Source organism: Kwoniella bestiolae, chromosome 1 (genome assembly GCF_000512585.2).
Source record: "Kwoniella bestiolae CBS 10118 chromosome 1, complete sequence".
In the NCBI taxonomy this organism is placed as follows: domain Eukaryota; kingdom Fungi; phylum Basidiomycota; class Tremellomycetes; order Tremellales; family Cryptococcaceae; genus Kwoniella; species Kwoniella bestiolae.
This window is the reverse complement of record NC_089241.1, coordinates 2109928-2128295: the sequence shown is the minus strand read 5'-3', so window position 1 is coordinate 2128295 and position 18368 is coordinate 2109928. Positions and strand designations below refer to the sequence as shown.

Genomic DNA, 18368 nt, shown 5'->3' with positions numbered 1-18368 from the left:
ACAAAGGCTAAAACCTAAAGACAAAGTGATGTATAATGTATATAATCCTCTGGTATCTTCGTTGGTCCAGCCATATAATTACACGAACCCGGGATGCAAGGAGTAAAGGGAATATGGGCTTGAAGGATGTGTTGTGGAATCTAATGTCCTAAAACGTTGGGTTTTTCTTCTTTTTTTCTCGTATAGATAGTCGTATCCGTTATGATCTTATACCGTACTATTGTCCATTCCGTCTAGTCCGACAAACAAATTATTCACGTAGTGTCCCGTAATCTCTGAATTCCAGTGAATTCGCTTGTAGCGTCGGATTGGAGATCAAAGCTTTGGATACAGGTTTACCCACCGCACTTCGTCTTTTCGCTCCCTGATGCGAGCCTATCGAGCTGTTCAGAGTAGTTGGGGAATTGGGGTGATTGGCATAGTTCGAAGTGGATGTACCAAGGTATGACCGCGTCGCAATATCCTCGAAGGGGTTCTGCGATGCCCGAGCCCGGGGTTGACCTGCGTGAGGATTCTGGAACCATGATGTTCCAAACACCGAGGGACCATAGTTGGGATTGGTAGGTGATCTGGAATCGTTCGACCCAGAACCGGAATAGTTGGATGGGGCCGTACCGTAGCTTTCTCTTTCTAATCGCTGTTGTTCCCTCATTGATCGGTCGTTCTCAAATGGTGAGGCGTAGAACGAACTGGGTCTATCATCCACTTCACTAGCTGCGATTGAGGGAGCCATAGATACTCTTCTTGAGTCGTTGTTCCAGTTAGATTGAGCGTAGACTTCAGACATCGGTCGATGGTCTCCGAACATTGACATGTGTTCTGATAATCTCTTGTGAACTGCTTTATCGTTAGACTTCTTCACTCGCTTGTAGATCCAGTAGACCAATGCGACCCATAGAATACCTCCTATACCGACGCAAACGCCGATAATAATGTTCCTCTTCCTGTTACTGTCTGACGACCCACTTGTAGTGGTCGACGACTGAGGAGCAGTCTCGGAGGAAGCAGCAAGTGGGAAAGCAGTGTTGATCTGAGCTGCCAGTGCACCTTCAATTCCTGATTGGTTGTAGAGTGGCGAGGAAGATGTCTTGATATACGCATTGAGGGTGTCAAAGTATCGAGTAGGGATGTACGACATGTATTGAGTAAGAAGCGATGTCTTGTCTCCGTCCCATGCGGCAGGCTGGTAGACTTGAAGACCATAAGTTTTCACATCGGAAGTATCGATTTCAAGCGCATTGCCAATCAAGGTAGGGAAGGTGTTGAGGAGTTGCGAAGTGGCATCAGATGAGTTGACCACGAACCACCACGGATAGTAATCTGCCGATAACAAGATTGCAATAAGAGTCTTATCCTGGATCGGATCGTCCTCTTCTCCCGACCCGGCTTTAGCATCGTTGGCGACTGAATTAGCAGGAACGATCAAGGTTGGCATACTGCTTGGGATGGTAGCGACCGAGGGTGTACTGGTAGTGACGGTTGTTCTGGTGCCGGTGGTAGTGGGAGTCTCGCTTGTGTATTCGCTGGTCCACTCCTCAGTCGAAGAAGCTTGAGTGTACCCAATCAACCATGTTTGAGTAGGAGTATATGCCTCATCTGTTGTACTGGAAAAGTTGTAAGACGATGTTGAAGAGGCAGTGACTGATGCTGAACTCCACTCTGCAGATGTCGATGTAGGCTCGAAAGTGCTGACACCGGTGTCGTTGACCGACGGAGTGGAAGTGGCGATACCGATACTACTTATCGCTTCGGTAGGAATAGCAGAACCAAGATCAGTGGTCGAAGTGGCATTTCCTGAAGTCGAGCTTGAAACCTCGTCGGATGGACTGGCGGTGACCGTAGCGGATACCCCAGAGGATGTCGCTGAACCAGAATCGTCGGCAGTGGAAGAAGTCTCTTGAGACAAGGTTGTAGGTGGGCCATTACTGAAAGACTCTGATGTTGTAGTCGCAGAAGACACCGGCTCATCAGACACGAATGTGGATGAAGGAGCTGTTGAGATCGGCGCTTCAGTCGTAGTCGATGGAGCTGAAGTAGGTTCTGCTACGGATGACTCGATCTCAGTGGTCGATGACGAGATATTGGAGGTGACTTGAGCTGGTTCTTCGCTGGTGCTGGTGACTGGCAAGAAAGCTGGTTCAGAGGAGCTCTCAACCGATGAAACCACTTCAGTGGTGGTGGTAGGCACTTCGGTGGCGACTGGCGAGGTCTCGACAGAAGATACCTGAGCTTCAGTAGTACTGATTATATCGGTTGTCGCTGTAGCGTCGGTCGTCGTTGGCGGTGGTTGTGATACATCTGAGGTAGAAGCAGTAGTTTCCACAGCCGCCAGGCTCGAAGACTCGACGGTCGAAGGTGCTGAAACCTCACCCGTAGTAGCGGGCTGGTCAGATGGCACCTGAGTCGAGGCAGACACATCGCTAGTGGCTACAGCTTCTGTCGCTGTGGTGGAAGGTACGACTTCGGCAGCAGGTGAAGGAGTAGTAGCTGCTGCAGAAGTATCGCTTGTGCTGGCAGAAGCTACAATGAGAAAGTCTGATCAGCATTGCGACATTGCCTCAAAGCTAGCTTGCTACTTACCCTCCACGCTAACACCGACGCTGATCAAAGGTGTCTCCGAAGTAGGTGCTGCTGCTACGCTCTCAGGCGAGGAAGTTGCAGTGGCGGGAGTGGCAGATTCAGATGCTATTTGAGTTGAAGTTGCAGGGTTAGCTATTGAGGTTTCAGCAAAAGCTTGAGCAGGTACAAATATGCTTGAACTGAATGTTAATGAACTTGAAAATGGAGTGGACGAAATTTGAACGGTTGAAGAAGAAGGAAAGGAAGTCAAGGTCTCGGAAGACAAGATGCTTGAAGAAATTGCAGAAGATGAGGAAGGGATAGTAATTGAAGATGATATTCCGAATGATAAAACGCTTGAAGAAGGCAGTAAAGAGACGGTCGAGGACAGGGAAGGATTCCAAATAGATAGGGGTAACGTCCAGCTTGAAGTAGTTGATGGAATCCAAGGAAAGACTTCAGGAGATAGCGTCCCTTCACTGCTCGTAGAGACGTTCCACACAGATGTGATAGCCTCGGAGGGCGATGGCAAGGAAGTGACTGTAGCAGAGGGATGATCGGACGCAGTAGATGGCCAATCTCCATCGGTTAAAGAAGCCTCGAAGACTGATGTTGATATTGACTTGTTCCACGCCGACCAGGAGACTGTAGACTCCGTGCTGGATGAGTTGTAGCCGAAAGCAGCAATGCTTGGATCAGACCAGCTCGATGATCCGGTTGAGGTCGGATAAGGACTCCAAGAAGATGAAGCGGACGACGTGGGCGCAGCCAAGATCGAGACTTGCCCATTAGACAGAGTGGAAATGATGGCAGAAGCCGTAGCATTACTGAATATATCCGAGTTCCAAGTGTTGGCTGTGGGCAAGCATAGCCAAGATGATGACGATGAGCTTGATAGTTCTGGCCATAGTGAACTACTGTTGGTCTGTGTAGATGGTGTAGTTTCGTTGGGCAGCGAAGCACTCGCTGTAAGAGGATCGGTAGTGACTGAAGCAGAAGCATTCCATTTAGATGTGGTCGGTTCGGCCGTCATACCGGTGATAGTGGAAGTAAGGGAGGAGTCAATGACGCTGGTCGATAAATTCTGTTCTGCAGACGACCAAGTAGCCGCAGGTTGTGACAGTCGCTCCGACGAAACATTGTAGACAGAAGTGATAATCAGCCCATCTGAGTCCGTCAAGGTGGTAGACTGAGGCTGTTGAGTGATCGAAATCGCATCGGACCATGAGGAAGTGGGATTCAAGGAAGAGCTAGCGTTCCAAGCTGATGAGATCGCTGATTCGACAGGAGACGTCGTATTCCAAGTTGTTGAGGAGGCAGCTGTGTCTGTATTTGAGCTCGAATTCCACTCTGGGTTGATTGTGGACGATAATTGTGTACTAGTAGGATTGATCGCTTCTGAGAACGAAGATGTTTCGGATGAAGAGCCTATTGAGGTGGAGATAACTCCAGTTGTTGAGGTTGCGTTCGACTGCCAAGCTTGAATACCTTCAACGCTTGTTGATGCTTCTGATGTGTTCGATAGGGATGAAGAGATACCGGTAGATCCCACATCAGGAGTTGACGACCCTTCGAAGATAGACGCGGTCCACGACGACTCCGTGACAGACGTACCCGATAGTGAGTTCGTGGCATACTCATCAGTACCCAAACCTGAAAGGTAGGTCAGCGCCAGTTGACAACAAGAATACGGGAGTCTCACTCACTAGTTATGCTGAACCCAGAGCTGTTTGCAGCTGAAAGCCCTGAAACTGCAGTCGAAGATGGCACCGTCGTTGCAGTAGGATCCGATGATGCCCCCAAGCTTCCGTTCGACGAGATAGCTTGAGAGGGCGAGGACCATGAAGCAGATGTCGAGGAAGTAAGATTTGAGGCAGATGATGTTTCACTCCATGAGGATCCCAGTGAGTTTGAGGCTGACACTGATGATGAAGCTGTTGAGTCCCATTGGCTTGAGGATGTTGATGTGGTAGGGCCCACACTAGGTGACGAAGCAGTAGTGGTAGATTCCGTTGATGTGCTTGTAGTAGCGATGCTGGTATCGCTCCATGTGGAAGCAGGTAAAGTGGAAGTGTCGGTGATGGACTGAGTCCACAATTTAGCTGAGGAGGATGAACCTGGTACCGTGGACGTGGCAGAAGACCAAGTGGACATGCTTGATTCGGTTGTCGGATTTGAAGAGGTACTAGGTCCACTCCAAGACGAAGATGCGCTGTCGGTCGATGAAGCGATAGCGGTTGATTCAGACCAGCTTTCAGTCGCCGAAGCGGAACCTGGAGTTGAAGATGGTATGTTTGCACTATCGGACGACCAAGCGGTACTTGATACCCATGCTGAGCTGGTAGTAGTAGTCCCTACAGCGGGGTCGCTCCAAGTTGAAGAAGTAGGTTGAGTGGCAGAATTGGTCGTCAATGACCCAGCAGATGACCACGCAGCGGTAGTAGAGACCCAATCTGGCGTTGGAGCGATCGAAGCAGGATCACTCCAAATCGAGGAAGTAGGTCGATTCAAGGTATCAACACTAACACCAGATTCGGTAGGTGCAGTTGAAGAAGGTACATTGGCAGGATCAGACCATTGACTTGATGGTGCTGCTAATTCTCCTACACTTGATTGTCCTTCTATCCATTGACTTTCCTGTCTTTTGATCATATCTTTGAGGTATCTTGTCCTCGATCTTGATCTTGATTTTGAAGCTGATGGCAGTGAACTCGCACTTGCGCATAGTATAGGTGATTTCCATTGTCCACATTGAAATTTGTTAAGATGAGAATGAAAGAATAAAATAAATGAAGAAATAGAAGAAGATTGAAAATTTGAAGTACAGTTGAGATTGAAATTGTAAGTATTGAGAGATGAATTTGAAGAACGAAAACTTGAGAAGAGTTGAAAGTTGAAATTATACTTGGACTTACTTATTATAGTATTACCTACTGCGTCAATTGTCGTTGTTGGTTGTTCTGGTGTCGACGTCGAAGTGGTCTCTGGCGATGAGGTTGAGGTGGTGGATTCCGAAGTAGTAGGTTCAGGCGAGGATGTCGTGGTAGAAGTTGACTCGACGGTAGATGTTGAGGTTGAAGTAAGCTCGGAAGTGGAAGTAGTAAAAGCCAAAGTAGATTTGGCTGATCCCTCCACTGAGGAAGTGATAGCAGAAGACGATTCGATGGTGGAAGTAGGAACGATCGTCGAGGTGACTGAAGTACTTGTCGATAGATCGAGTAGACCGTCCAATAATCCTACATCGGCTATCATCAAGAGATCAGCTCATCTCTTCTCTTTGCTTCCCCTCACAATCCATCCCCATATGAACATTGACTCACCTCCCAAATCGAGATCCAACTGCTTCTTGATCCTCTCCCTATTCCTCCACTGATTATCCACATCGTCAATTTCTCTTTCATTCCATCTCTGCCTCTTGGTCTTGGTATGATTCCATCTTCTCTCCAATCTCGAGGAATGTTCGTTGGCAAGCACAAGATCTAATTGACCGATACAAAGTATCAATACCAATAGAACCGGTCCAAACCTAAATCCAAATCCAGATCCTCTTTTGGGAGATATCATCTTATCACGCAGCCCGTAGGCTTTATCGCTATCTTTTACACAAAATGTTTCTTCTTTGGCTGAGCGTATCGGTATCGTTAAAGAGCGTGAGGTTGGGGAAACATTGAAGGCGGTGAATGTCTCTGGCGATGACACTTTGTTGGGTGTGTAGTGTTGGAGATGGAGGTAGAGAGACGAGAGAAATGGAGATGGAGATGGACCGTCCAGCGGATGAGGTTGGTCAGAGGCAGGAGGGGTAAGATGAAAAGAGGAGTTGCGGTAGAGTGTTGGATTGATGAAAGGATATTGATCTACGGTTCGAGTTGAGTTGACTTTTGGTTTATTTGTTGTTTGTTAGTTGCTGTTGGTGTTGTTGTGGTGGTGGTAAAAGAGTGTGAGTTATTTCTGTATGTCGTAGTTGTGGTTGTGGTGGTAATAGGGTGAATGTGATGACGAGAGGTGTTGTGAGGTGGTTAGGTTATGGAGTAAAGGTGAGAAGTGAGGAGATGAATGAGATGGTCGTGAGGTTTGAGTTGTAAGATGAGAAAGGACAGTGACAGTGATAGTTTGATTAATGTGCGGTGCAGTGTTGGTCAAAGTGGCGTAGTAAAGGTGTAAAGGAACCAAGCAAATGGGCAAATGTCAAATGAGCACGGATCATCAGCAAAGGACTCTCTAGTGATCCAAACGTAACAACACCACACTAGGAAAAGCCGAGACTTGATAACATGAACAGCAGAAAAGGTCAAAGCGCAGTGATGAAACAGGGACGTCGTCTGTGCTCCGACCGTCCGCTTCCCTTTCACTCTGCTTTGTATGTCTTCATGCACAAGCACATGGCAACTCCGCCTGTCCACCCCATCTCCTTCCGAGCATCTCGAGTGGACTCAACTCACCTGATAATGGACGATGAACACTTGACTCCAACTTACAATACCAATTATTCTTATTGTTTGTTTTCCGGTGCAGAGCAAAGTAAAACGCGTGTCAAGAGGGAAAAAAGCAGGCGATCAACGTATGTCCTTCTTCCTTCTCTTCGTGTGTTTTACTTTACGTTCTTCTGTCTAGTGATTGTTGAGTGAGTGAGTGTGTATGAGTGTATAGTATAGGATAGTACGATGTATCATGTGGATACAAAGTCAAGACAAGAACATCATCAAAAGATCTTCATCATGCAGCTAGTAGCGTAGTTCGAGGTCTCCCTCCGCAAACACCCTCTCCTCAGGGGATGTGTCTCTCGGCGGTAGGCTTGTAACGCTAATTCCCATTTGATACCCTGAAATGCAAAATGCTGTTTCGTCGTTGTCTAAATGTGCCAAGGTGCAAACTCCCGAAACTCTTTGCAAAATCACACGCGCCCAATTACATATTACATACAAAGGTTATATAAACCACGTTCCTGTTCTTTACCTAATACCGAAAAGAAAAGAACAGTCGAGACTTGCGCAGACTTGTTGGTGACGAGTATGACTTGTTTAAATTACAGGCAGAGGAACGAGGGTGATACATAGAGAAAACCCACTTTTGGAAGGTTTGGGAGGAAGAAGGTTTATAAATACCACTCGAATGTTAAAGATATAAAGATATGCACCCAGACTGGAATTGGAGTATCCCTCAGAACACCCAACGCGTTGAAGGCTATGTGGCCTCTGCATAACCTGCAATTTACAGTTCGTCATTGATGAAGGTACGTGTGGTGGCGGATAGATATCATCGATGTCATTGTGACAGTCTGAAACGTCCATTCCGATCGATCTTACCTTGGAACATAGCTTGACAGTCCTATTCTCTGACGACAGAGCAAGAATGAAGATGAATTGGGTATTCTGTGATATCCCTTGAAAAGTAGACCCATTCACGTCATATAGTATGCATATACAAAGAAACCAATCAATATCCAAATTTTCGTTAAATTCCATTGTACTATTTACTATCTCTCCAAAGCGTCTTCTACCTACACCTTGGGGCAAGGCAAGACATTGCACATTCTCTATATCCCCATCTATACAATCTCATATTTATCAACAGTCAAGATTCTCTCCTGCGAGAAAGTCTGTTCTTCTCCATTCTCAATCAATACTGCTTTGGCGACCTGTAATCATAATAGCAAATTAGCATTTCCCACTGTTACCCATAGAGTAGTTCCTCGAACTCCAGGACTCATGAGAAAGAAGGGATGACCCACCTCGACATCAGCCAAAGAACCTGAAGCAGCGAATCCAACAGAGACAGGGAAGAAAGCATCTGCGTCTCCCTGACATCTGAATTCCAACGATCCATTGGAGTTCTCAGAATCGATCGTATCGATGGTCCATACGAAGGAGTTACCGGAGAGTCGCCAGTCTGCTTCACCCGTTACAGATGGCAGGGATCCGGAGCTATCGTAACAGGTCAATTGATGGACGTATACATGTTTGAGGTAGACTCACGGTACAGGGATAGAGATGACGACGTTCTTCAATGTCAGATGTTGAGCTTCAAGCTCGTATTCGACTGCTACGTCCGAAGTACCGTCTCCTCGAGGCTGAGGCCAAACAGTGACTATTGGATTAAACTTGATTTCAGCTCTGTTCCACCATTGATATCATGCTACCCGATGAAATTCTTGATCTCTTCATCTTGACCTGCTCTCCATCGGGAAAGCAATGAGAAAAGAACCACAAACCCACCATTCAAAGGCACATGACTCTCATCCTTCCCAGTCATCCTCCACCTCAACACTCCCAACCCCTGACCAACAGGGAACGATCTCGAGGCATCTTTCAGCCCTATGACCTTCTCATTTCCGGTGAACTTGGCAACGTTGGGGTGTTGTTTGAACTGCAGTTCCGAGTAATCATGAGGCGATAATGTTAATCTGATCTTTGATTGGGCGGCTTCTGTGATTCTCAGATCCAAGTCACCTTTGAGTTCGAACGATTCTAAGCCACCATCTCGGAGGAGGGTGAGGGATAGCTGTTCTTTGATTGTTACGTGGATGCTACATACCACACAGAACAAGATTAGCCATCATCCTATTTCCAGAGGCACGAGATCGCAATATCTGAGACAGGAATGACCATACTCACCTATCTTGCTCAACCTTATCCAGCACATCCGCCGATACCTCGGTCTCAACAGGTTCAGGCTCCGGCTCATGTTGCCCATACCCCGAATGGGTCGGTTCATCCATCTCCACGTCCTGCTCGCCCCCAAGCGCAGCACTGATCAAATCCGATTGTTTCCCCTTCTTACCCAACTTCATCCCTGACCCAGTAAACTTGGGTTTCTGCGTAGACTGAGATTGAGTAACAGCAGGAGAGGGCGTTCGATATTCCGATGCTTGAGGTTGTTCGTATCTTGGTACACTTGAATATCCTCCAGAACCTCCACCACCATATCCACCTGGTACAGAGGATCTTGAAGTTGCCTGGTTAAGTCGCTGTTGTTCTCGCCTTTGCATTTCTAATTGCTTGGCACGTCTCTTGAGCTCCTCCTTCGCTTCTGCCTCTTTGTTCCTCGCTATAATCTCTTGGATCTTCTCTTCGTGCGATTCTCCCTCTAGGACATTTCGTACCTGACTGAGAGAGACGTTCTCCTTGTATCCCAGGGATACTATCTCGTCGAATCCGCATAAGAGGTCGAAGGCGTGGTGCAGGATAGCAGGTTCGGACATTGCTGGAGTGAGGGATGAAATGAGTCGAACGAGCAGGGAGAGGGTTTTGATGTCCTGTCAAAGATATGGGATGTCAGCTATGCCTAAGCTTGGTAAAGACTATGAGAGGTCTAGCTACTCACCTGAAGGATATTACTACCCTTGTTAGTGATCAACAGAACGTACAGTTCCTCAAAAGGCTGATACACGAATCTAACATCGTTGGTCTCCACTGTAGTATGTTGAGAGTTGACGGGGATGAGTTTTGGGAAAGCAGCTAAGAGACCGTCGACTCGGGATCGGGGCATGGGTCGGAATTGCCTTGAGAGGAGGGCTGTTGATTCATTGTCAGTTGGTTTGTACATCACTAGAGATTAAGACGCAACTCACGTTTCCCACTCCTCGTACAGATGGATGCGGCGAGAACGACCTATTTATGGGATGTTAGCTGATCGAACGGGGGCACGGAAGAGCAGCTCACCATCTTGCTTGATCTCTTGCTTGGTTTGTTTGAGAGGTAGTTAAGCTATAGTGAGATGTTAGAATGTGTCTGCTGGCGTATGTACGAGGTGGACCATTCATGAATTGGATGAGTTGGACGTGGCATTGAGTGAGCGCGTCACTCAGCTTGACTCTGGTTCTGCGGCGTTATATCACATATCTCCGATATTGTGGCAGACTGAGAGTAATGCTGCAACAGCGTGTCTTGTGCATCTCTCTTACTTTTCCTTTCATTCGCATCGCATCGCTTCATCTTCGTCTTCTCCTCTTCTCTTTTGTTCACTTCCATACCGCAGTCTGAAAAGTAAACACGCATACTTTCTTTTCTCTCTCTCTCTCCATTTCTCTTTCTCTTTCTCTCTTCTCTCTCTCTGTCTCTCTATCGTATATTCCGGGTCATCGGTTCTCTCCATCTCAATCTCAATCTCTTTTTCTGTCTCTCAACAAACTCTGATCGAAAACTTCCTTTTCTTTCCATCTCATCTCATCAACAACACAAATCAAAATGGAGTACGTCGGCCAACCTCAAGGAGTATCCAGTCCCACCGGAGTGGCTCCCCAAGCCCAACAACCCTTCGGCATCACCCCAGGCCAAGCTGCCGAGGCGCCCAAGAAACCTCACCTGTACGTTGGAAACCTTTCAGCAAGAGTAACAGACTACATCCTCACCGAGATCTTTGCTGTTGCCGGCCCAGTCGTCCAGGCAAAGATCATCCAAGATAGGAACTTTCAGCATGGAGGGATGAACTATGGTTTCGTCGAATACGCAGATATGCGATCGGCCGAGCAGGCCCTCCAAACTCTGAATGGGAGGAAGATCTTCGACGCCGAAGTGAGGGTCAACTGGGCTCATCAGGGAAATCAAAACAAGGAGGATACCCAACATCATTTCCATGTTTTCGTTGGAGATTTGTCCCCTGAAGTCAACGATGAGGTTTTGGGTAAGGCTTTTGGGGCGTTTGGAAGTATGTCGGAAGCTAGGGTTATGTGGGATATGAATTCGGGTAAATCGAGAGGTTATGGATTCTTGTCTTTCAGGTGGGTCAGCAGTCCAATTACATCATCTAGTCCTCCCTGTTTCTCCTGAATCAATCCGATCCTATGTCAGCGTCGTATATCCCATCTCAGAGACAACAATACTGATTTGCTCTATTCCTTGTGCAGAGAAAAGGCAGATGCCGAACAAGCCATCGCAACGATGAACGGCGAATGGCTAGGCTCCCGAGCGATCCGAGTCAACTGGGCCAACCAGAAGACCCAAACTGGGACCGTCAACAACAGAGGACCAGGAGGGATGGGTTCAAACGGAGGAATGGGCATGGGAATGGGAGGCATGGGAGGTGGATCACCCGCTCCCTCAAACTTCGGTTCAACAGCTCTACAATACGATTCGGTAGCTCAACAAACTCCGGAATACAATACCACAGTTTACGTTGGGAATTTGATCCCCTACACTACTCAAGCGGACTTGATCCCGTTGTTCCAAGGTTACGGATACATTGTGGAGATCAGGATGCAAGCTGATAGAGGGTTCGCATTTGTTAAACTTGATACCCACCAAAACGCTGCTTTGGCTATCACCCACTTGCAGAACCAATTGGTACATGGACGACCTATCAAGTGTTCGTGGGGTAAGGATAAGGGTGCGGATGGTGCGCAGGGTGGTCACGGGGGACACCAAGCTTATCCCATGGTGAGTGCGACTCGATTCCGGTAGACCAGTCTACAACGCGTTTTCCCACCTCTCCGTCAACATACCTTCTCATTCCCATTCCATACTGTGATCCCGAGTTAAAGTAGCCAATCGGGAATCATAAGCTAATTTTCCCTCTCATTACCACAGCAACACCAACAAATGGGTTACCCCAACCAATACAACTACTACGGAGGGTACAACTACGGTCAGACCGGTGTACCGGGCCAACCAGGCCAACCAGGCGGACACCACACCCCTCAACACCCCCAGGCTCATGCTCAAGGTCAAGCCGGTGTTCCAGGCCAGGATGCAGCTCAACAACCTGCCGCTCAAGGTCAATGGGATCCTGCGGCCGCGGCGGCTTATTACCAGACTGGCGGATGGGGTAACTACTACTGTGGGTGTTACTTTACATACTCATTCGCCGTCGTTCGATAGGGAATCAAAGCTGATCTCTGTGTTGTATCCTCGATGTTACAGCTCAAGGCCAAGATGGTGCGCAGAACCAAACTCAGACTCACTAGGAAGTAGGAACTGGGTGTAAGAAGCCATTAGATATCCAGTGATCAGCTGTGAAAAGACAAGAACATAATTACTTCTTGTGAAATACCCTACCATACAAGATCTTAATTTTCCTTTTCTCTTTTCTATTTTTTGGTCATTTCTCAAAGTCTCTAGTCAGAGAGCATGTGTGAGTGTGGAATCTGGAATGTGAAAAATGCATGTTATGATGTGGACGTAAAGATATATAAATACATTCCATCATGGGTTCTGGGTTTCGTTTCCCTCGTGATAAATACATTTACATATACGGATGGTTTCTCTAGTTCTAAGGGAAATAACCCTGACACTAAATTCTATACAGGACATGAAGATGGTTTCGAGTTTTGATCAATTATACGGATTCACCGAATATGGATACTGATTTATTCGCTGCCTGAGAGTTCGGCGGTCCAGGTGAGATGGACAATTTCGGCGTCGGAATAGCACCACCACCGCCGCCTCCCAATTTAAGTTTAATCCCTATCCCAGGAGTAGGAGTAGTACCGCTACTCGTAGGAGCCATCGGACTAGCACTTCCAAGCGGGTTCGACGTAGCCCCCTCTCCCCTAACGGAGTCCGTAATACTTCCATTCCCATTACCAGTAAAACTGGGTAATCTCAAATTCACCTTAACCTTCCCCTCCCTTTCTTTCTCTTTCTCCACTAACACCCTCCTCTCCTCTTCCTCCTCCTGTATTCTCCGTATATCCTCATCGCTCATACGAGGTTTCTTCTCCCCCTCTTTCTGGATAATCACCTTCTTCCCCTTGGGCAAGAAAGGTCTCGACCATTTATCTAATCCCCTCGGTCCAGAATCCCAAGTCTGCTTCAACCATACTTCCCTCTCTCCATTCCCCTCTTCATCGTCCTCTTTTCTATCCGTAGTATGTTTACCCTTAAATTTCAGTAGGGCATTATCATCCGGTCCTTTCACAGCATCGTTATAGAATATAGGCGTGTCGTTCCTACTTTGTACGACTGGTGGTCTTAACGATGTTAATCTCTCCCTCAAGGTATATGGTAGATTTGGAGAAGTGATTTGATGTACCAATGAGCTGAGCAACCCATCTTCGGAATTTGGATTGACAGGGAGTAACTTCTGAGGTAAGATGTCTGAGTGGGAGGGGACGATAGAGCTTCCCCTAACTGGCGGTATGGGCGTGGTAAGTGTGGGTTGAGGGGAGTATGAATCGACTGTAGAGATGGATTGACGGAGAAGTTCGGTAGCCTGACGTCTAAGGTCTGTTTGACGCAGTGCGACAGACGGGTCGGAGGCGATCGCTGCATAGGTTGATATGAGACTTGGAAGGGATGTGGGTGCGGGAGGTAAGGGAAGGGGAGAAGGGGGATGAGGGGGATCATGGAATGGGTGGGCTTGGGACAGTTGCGAGGAGGCGTAGGATATTGGACGGCGATAACGGTCCGCTATTGATTGGGAAGGTGCAGGAATGGAGGTGGTTTCTGAGGAGGGCTGATTCGGATCTTCAGGATGAGGAGAAAGGGCGGTTGGTTGTGGTTGTGGGATGGTATTGGTTGAAGGTAATGGTGGGAGCCAGGAGAAATCGGGTGATTTATGCCGGTATATATATGGACGCGCTTCTACTTCGTCCTCTACGTCTACATCCGGCTCAAATTTGACATTCGTGTCCTGAGCTTGCTCTTGTTCTTGATCCTGTTCCATCATCACATCTGCGTCTTCTGGCTTCGGCTCCTGTTCGTTGGTATCCTCATCATCCTCCTCTTGATCCAACTCCGCCTGCGGCACAAGCTTCATCTGAGCTATACCTTCCTCCACACTCATTCCTTCTTGCAGGTACTCTACTCGATCATCAGCCATTCAGAACACCATCTAAAGATATGAACAACTCACCCTGCAAGTTCCCCATAGACGCATCATCAAAATAATCGCCATTCTGCTCCGACCCCCAATCAATCAACTCATCCACATGGATCCCCAGATCATCCAGCGCATCCACCACATCTATAGCAGCTACTTTCCCCCTCCCAGCCAGACTCGCCCGTTCCACACATGCCGTAGCTAGTACTTTGAGGTATTTGGGGATGACGGTCGACAAGGTTATGGAAGCAGCTTTGGAGGTGGAGGCGAATCCTGCTTGAGCGAGGGTATGGAGGGTAGCTAGGTGGATGACTGCTTCGGGTGTTGGGGCAGACATTTTGTCTGGGTGGTTCGTATGACCAGGTATCTCCAGGTATGTGTCTCTATTGCATGTTATGTTGATGATTGATGTTGATGATGATGAGCAGTTGAGCGGCAATGCAAGCCAGAAGCATTAAGCATTTATCGAGTGAACGAGTAAACATGAACATACCATGCTATCATCACACGACGCGAACCCACCTTGGGATGCCACACTGACTCGTCATCTTGTATCCGATAAAACGCCGAGTTACAAAAATTGCAGGGTTGTACTCATTTTGATAGGGGGCAACGCACCACACACCATTTGCTGCAGTTGTATGGTCGCTTGCGCAAAGTTTTGCTTTGAATCGTGTTCAACTCGTGCTTTTTTTCCTTTCCATCAAAATCATATAAAAAAGACTTGCTTTCAAGTGTATCTTACCTCTCCTTCCTACATTCTCTAACTACCCAATACAAATTATCCAGTGAGTGGCAAGCTTTCGTCGATACTGTGGTGAAGAGGGAAGGGGAAGTGAAGACTTAGGGGAAAGGATGGCTATGTGACGGCTCGAGGAAGAAAGCGTTGGAGTACCTGTTGATGGGGTTGATGATCATTGGATAACTGTTGATGGCAAATGCTGACGTACTGCAACCAATCAACAATAGAAATGGCTGAGGAAGAACACCACGAAACCTTCGAAGCTGCCGGTGCCGGTGCTTCCTTGACCTTCCCGTGAGTCTGGAGTCAACCCCATCCCAAACATGTCGGGCCGTTGGCTGATATTCAATCAACATGACAGTATGCAATGTTCCGCTCTCCGAAAGAACGGTCACGTCGTCATCAAGGGAAGACCCTGTAAGATCGTTGACATGTCTACCTCCAAAACCGGAAAGCACGGTCACGCTAAAGTCCACCTTGTCGCCATTGATGTGAGTGTGGTCTTTGCGTGTATTAAAATATTACATTCCATTGCTTCGAGTCAGCTTACTAATGACATGTGGGCCCAACACAGATCTTCACCGGTAAGAAGCTCGAAGATATCTCTCCCTCTACCCACAACATGGATGTCCCCAACGTCAAGAGACAAGAATACCAACTCCTTGATATCCAAGATGTGAGCAGTTTTTTTTCTTTGCATCATGTCTCCTTCCTGACACGTCTTGCGCATCATCTATCGTGCTATGTATTATGTTTCGCTAATCCTATCGCCTCACACCACCCAGGGTTTCCTCAACTTGATGGACGGTGACGGTAACTCCAAAGACGACGTCAAGATCCCCGAGTCCGAGATTGGTGAACAAATCGAAACCGACTTCGAGGCCGGTAAAGATCTCATGGTCACCATCATCTCTGCTATGGGTGGGTCGAGTTTTATGTCACCATCCCAGTCGTTGTACACTGTTCGCTGACCTTGCTCGTTGTGTCAATTATAGGCGAAGAGCAAGCTATCTCCTACAAGGAAGCTCCTCAAGGTGCTTAGATTTAAACAGTTTAATATGTATTGTACAATTAAATGTGTTTTCTCCCTAAATCTAAATCTCAGATGAAAAAAGAAGAATTATAAATTATCTTTTCTTAATCGACACCTTTTCTTCCGTCTCCATGCATATCCTATAAACAGTATTTGTGTTGTGATGGTATGACAAATTGTCTGATCTGCAGTCGTCGTCGGGTTATATGGATCACACCATGTTTGGATATGTGCAATGCACGTACATGACTTTGTGAGAAGCAGTTCTGACCACTCTTCGCCCATCAACTCTTGATATCAAAAAAGGAAATATGGTGCGATTACACATACATCCAAAGCACCATACCCTCTATCTACCTCTAGTACATGTACAAATCCTACAACATCTTCTCCATTATCTCGTCCCTCTGCTTACTACCCCCAATATCAAACACATGATCCCCGACGATCGTATACCCCATCTTCTTGTAAAACCCCTTCGCACGATGATTGTCCTCCCACGCTCCCAGCCAGATAGACTTGAACCCCAGCTCCCTCGACCTATCTTCTGCGAGATTTATCAGATCTCGGGCCAGGCCTGTACCGTGGGCGGAGTATGATAGGTAGATCCGTTGGAGCTCTATGGGATGGGGGAGGGTAAGGCATGGTTCGTATGAGTCTTTGGTGAGCTGGACTATGCCTAGTAGTTCTGCATCCGTCTTCATATCATTCGGTACTTCTTTGATTTCGGGAGACGGAGTGGTCGATGAGTACGCAAGTAGCCATGTACATTTGGGGTTGTTCAGATCGTTCTTGATAGGTTCGAGAGATAGCGTGCTTTCGATGTATTTGACTAGTTCCTCGGGGGTACAGGAGTGTCCGAACGATCGGGTGAATACTTCTATCATCAGGTCTGAGATTGCTTGGGCATCGTGGATGTCTCCTTGACGGATCTCATAGTTCGGTGGTTTCGTGGTGGGAGTGGATATGGGGGGTGTGGAAGTACCAGATGCGGGGATATCGGCATGGGTAGGTTCGGTAGGTGGGTGGGTCATCGTATTGCAGTTAACGTCGTTTGGTAGAAGAGATGGAGCAGCGTTTGTTGGAGGAGGAATCTTGAGAGCACCTATATCATCCGGCTCATATTTGTATCATTCCATGTCGCTCAATCGAGTCATACGGTGGTATATGATCTGATTTGGACGATGCGGCTAAATTGCAGGATAACGTATGATGCAACACTTCAAGATACGCGAGTTATTTTCGAAATGATCGAAAATTACTCGAGTCAGATTACCCGCAAGCGCATTCAACGGCATATAATCAGTTTGCACTCTCTTCATGCACATGCAGCTGAATGGAAAACAAAGTTATGAGAGTCCAGTATGATGTATATGCCGAAGACAGTGAATACCAGCTCAAGATGGCTCTATTGGTCATATCTGTGCACGCAACCCCCCTTACAGACTCTTCTCCATTACCCAATCCACCTGCCTCTCAGCACCCACTACGAAGATCCTCTCCCCGCATCTCTTGAACCCCATTTTCTCATAAAACCTAATCCCCTGAGGATGTTTACTATACACCCCCAACCATATACTCCTATATTCCCGTTCTCTCGCTAGCCCCTCGGCGTGTTGGAGTATAGCTTGAGACAGGCCTTTTCCGTGTGTTCTGGTTGATAGGTATATACGGTGCAGTTCGATAGGGTTTGCAGTGAGGGCTAGACACTCCTTGATGGAGTTGGTACGAAGTTGGATTATACCCAGCAGCTCGTCTTCCAGCGAGGAGGTGAGGATCCAGATGGAATTGGGATCTCGTATATCGTTCTCGATCTGCTGCGGCGATAATGTGTTTTTGAGGTATTCGTCTAGGTCATCAGGTGGTAAATCATGCGAGAATGTCTGTGTGAATACCTCGATTAGAAGGTCGGATATGGCCATTGCGTCGGAGGGTTGGCCGATCCGGAAGGTATGTGGGATGATACATGGTTTTGTAGGTAGTGGGGTGGATATTCCTGTGTGGGAGGGTTCGAGCGAGGGGTCGACGGTCATCGTGCAGTCCAGGAGTAGAGGTGAAGTGAGTCTTGATTTTGTACTTGTCAATTTTGACTGAAAGATGAAAAGATCGGGTCGAATGAGTAGACAAAGTCAACAGGTCTGTCTAATTTGTTGATCGTACTTGCCATATGATACTACTAGTACTGGTATTCGGTCATGGACATGATCTTCAAATAAGCGCATCGGCGCATGCACAGAAACCCAGTTTAGCCGGTCGGTCATCTCCGTGGAAGTATGATGA

The 18368-nt window shown here is 47.4% G+C and overlaps 7 protein-coding genes across 7 annotated transcripts; 2 read left to right on the top strand and 5 right to left on the bottom strand.

Annotated features, from left to right (window-relative positions):
• Positions 1–250: 250 nt before the first annotated feature.
• On the bottom strand, positions 251–6123 carry I302_100799 (uncharacterized protein; the record flags this gene model as incomplete). The annotated part of the gene is made up of 5 exons (XM_019190808.1): positions 251–2520; positions 2581–4212; positions 4266–5255; positions 5475–5804; positions 5880–6123. The coding sequence occupies 5 exons, from the start codon at positions 6121–6123 to the stop codon at positions 251–253; spliced, it is 5466 nt and encodes a 1821-aa protein (XP_019047556.1).
• A 1981-nt stretch (positions 6124–8104) lies between these two features.
• Positions 8105–10220, bottom strand: I302_100798 (uncharacterized protein; the record flags this gene model as incomplete). Its single annotated transcript, XM_019190807.1, has 8 exons — positions 8105–8194; positions 8288–8480; positions 8532–8643; positions 8772–9082; positions 9171–9811; positions 9880–10070; positions 10127–10166; positions 10218–10220. The coding sequence occupies 8 exons, from the start codon at positions 10218–10220 to the stop codon at positions 8105–8107; spliced, it is 1581 nt and encodes a 526-aa protein (XP_019047555.1).
• A 522-nt stretch (positions 10221–10742) lies between these two features.
• Positions 10743–12457, top strand: I302_100797 (uncharacterized protein; the record flags this gene model as incomplete). The annotated part of the gene is made up of 4 exons (XM_019190806.1): positions 10743–11275; positions 11402–11930; positions 12081–12330; positions 12414–12457. 4 exons carry the CDS (start codon positions 10743–10745, stop codon positions 12455–12457), a joined length of 1356 nt encoding a protein of 451 aa, XP_019047554.1.
• Positions 12458–12828: 371 nt separating this feature from the next.
• I302_100796 (uncharacterized protein) lies at positions 12829–14650 on the bottom strand (the record flags this gene model as incomplete). The annotated part of the gene is made up of 2 exons (XM_019190805.1): positions 12829–14294; positions 14347–14650. 2 exons carry the CDS (start codon positions 14648–14650, stop codon positions 12829–12831), a joined length of 1770 nt encoding a protein of 589 aa, XP_019047553.1.
• Positions 14651–15284: 634 nt separating this feature from the next.
• I302_100795 (eukaryotic translation initiation factor 5A-1) lies at positions 15285–16097 on the top strand (the record flags this gene model as incomplete). The annotated part of the gene is made up of 5 exons (XM_019190804.1): positions 15285–15349; positions 15417–15546; positions 15630–15731; positions 15841–15976; positions 16051–16097. The coding sequence occupies 5 exons, from the start codon at positions 15285–15287 to the stop codon at positions 16095–16097; spliced, it is 480 nt and encodes a 159-aa protein (XP_019047552.1).
• Positions 16098–16465: 368 nt separating this feature from the next.
• On the bottom strand, positions 16466–17122 carry I302_100794 (uncharacterized protein; the record flags this gene model as incomplete). The annotated part of the gene is made up of 1 exon (XM_019190803.1): positions 16466–17122. One exon carries the CDS (start codon positions 17120–17122, stop codon positions 16466–16468), a length of 657 nt encoding a protein of 218 aa, XP_019047551.1.
• A 405-nt stretch (positions 17123–17527) lies between these two features.
• On the bottom strand, positions 17528–18121 carry I302_100793 (uncharacterized protein; the record flags this gene model as incomplete). The annotated part of the gene is made up of 1 exon (XM_019190802.1): positions 17528–18121. One exon carries the CDS (start codon positions 18119–18121, stop codon positions 17528–17530), a length of 594 nt encoding a protein of 197 aa, XP_019047550.1.
• Positions 18122–18368: the final 247 nt, after the last annotated feature.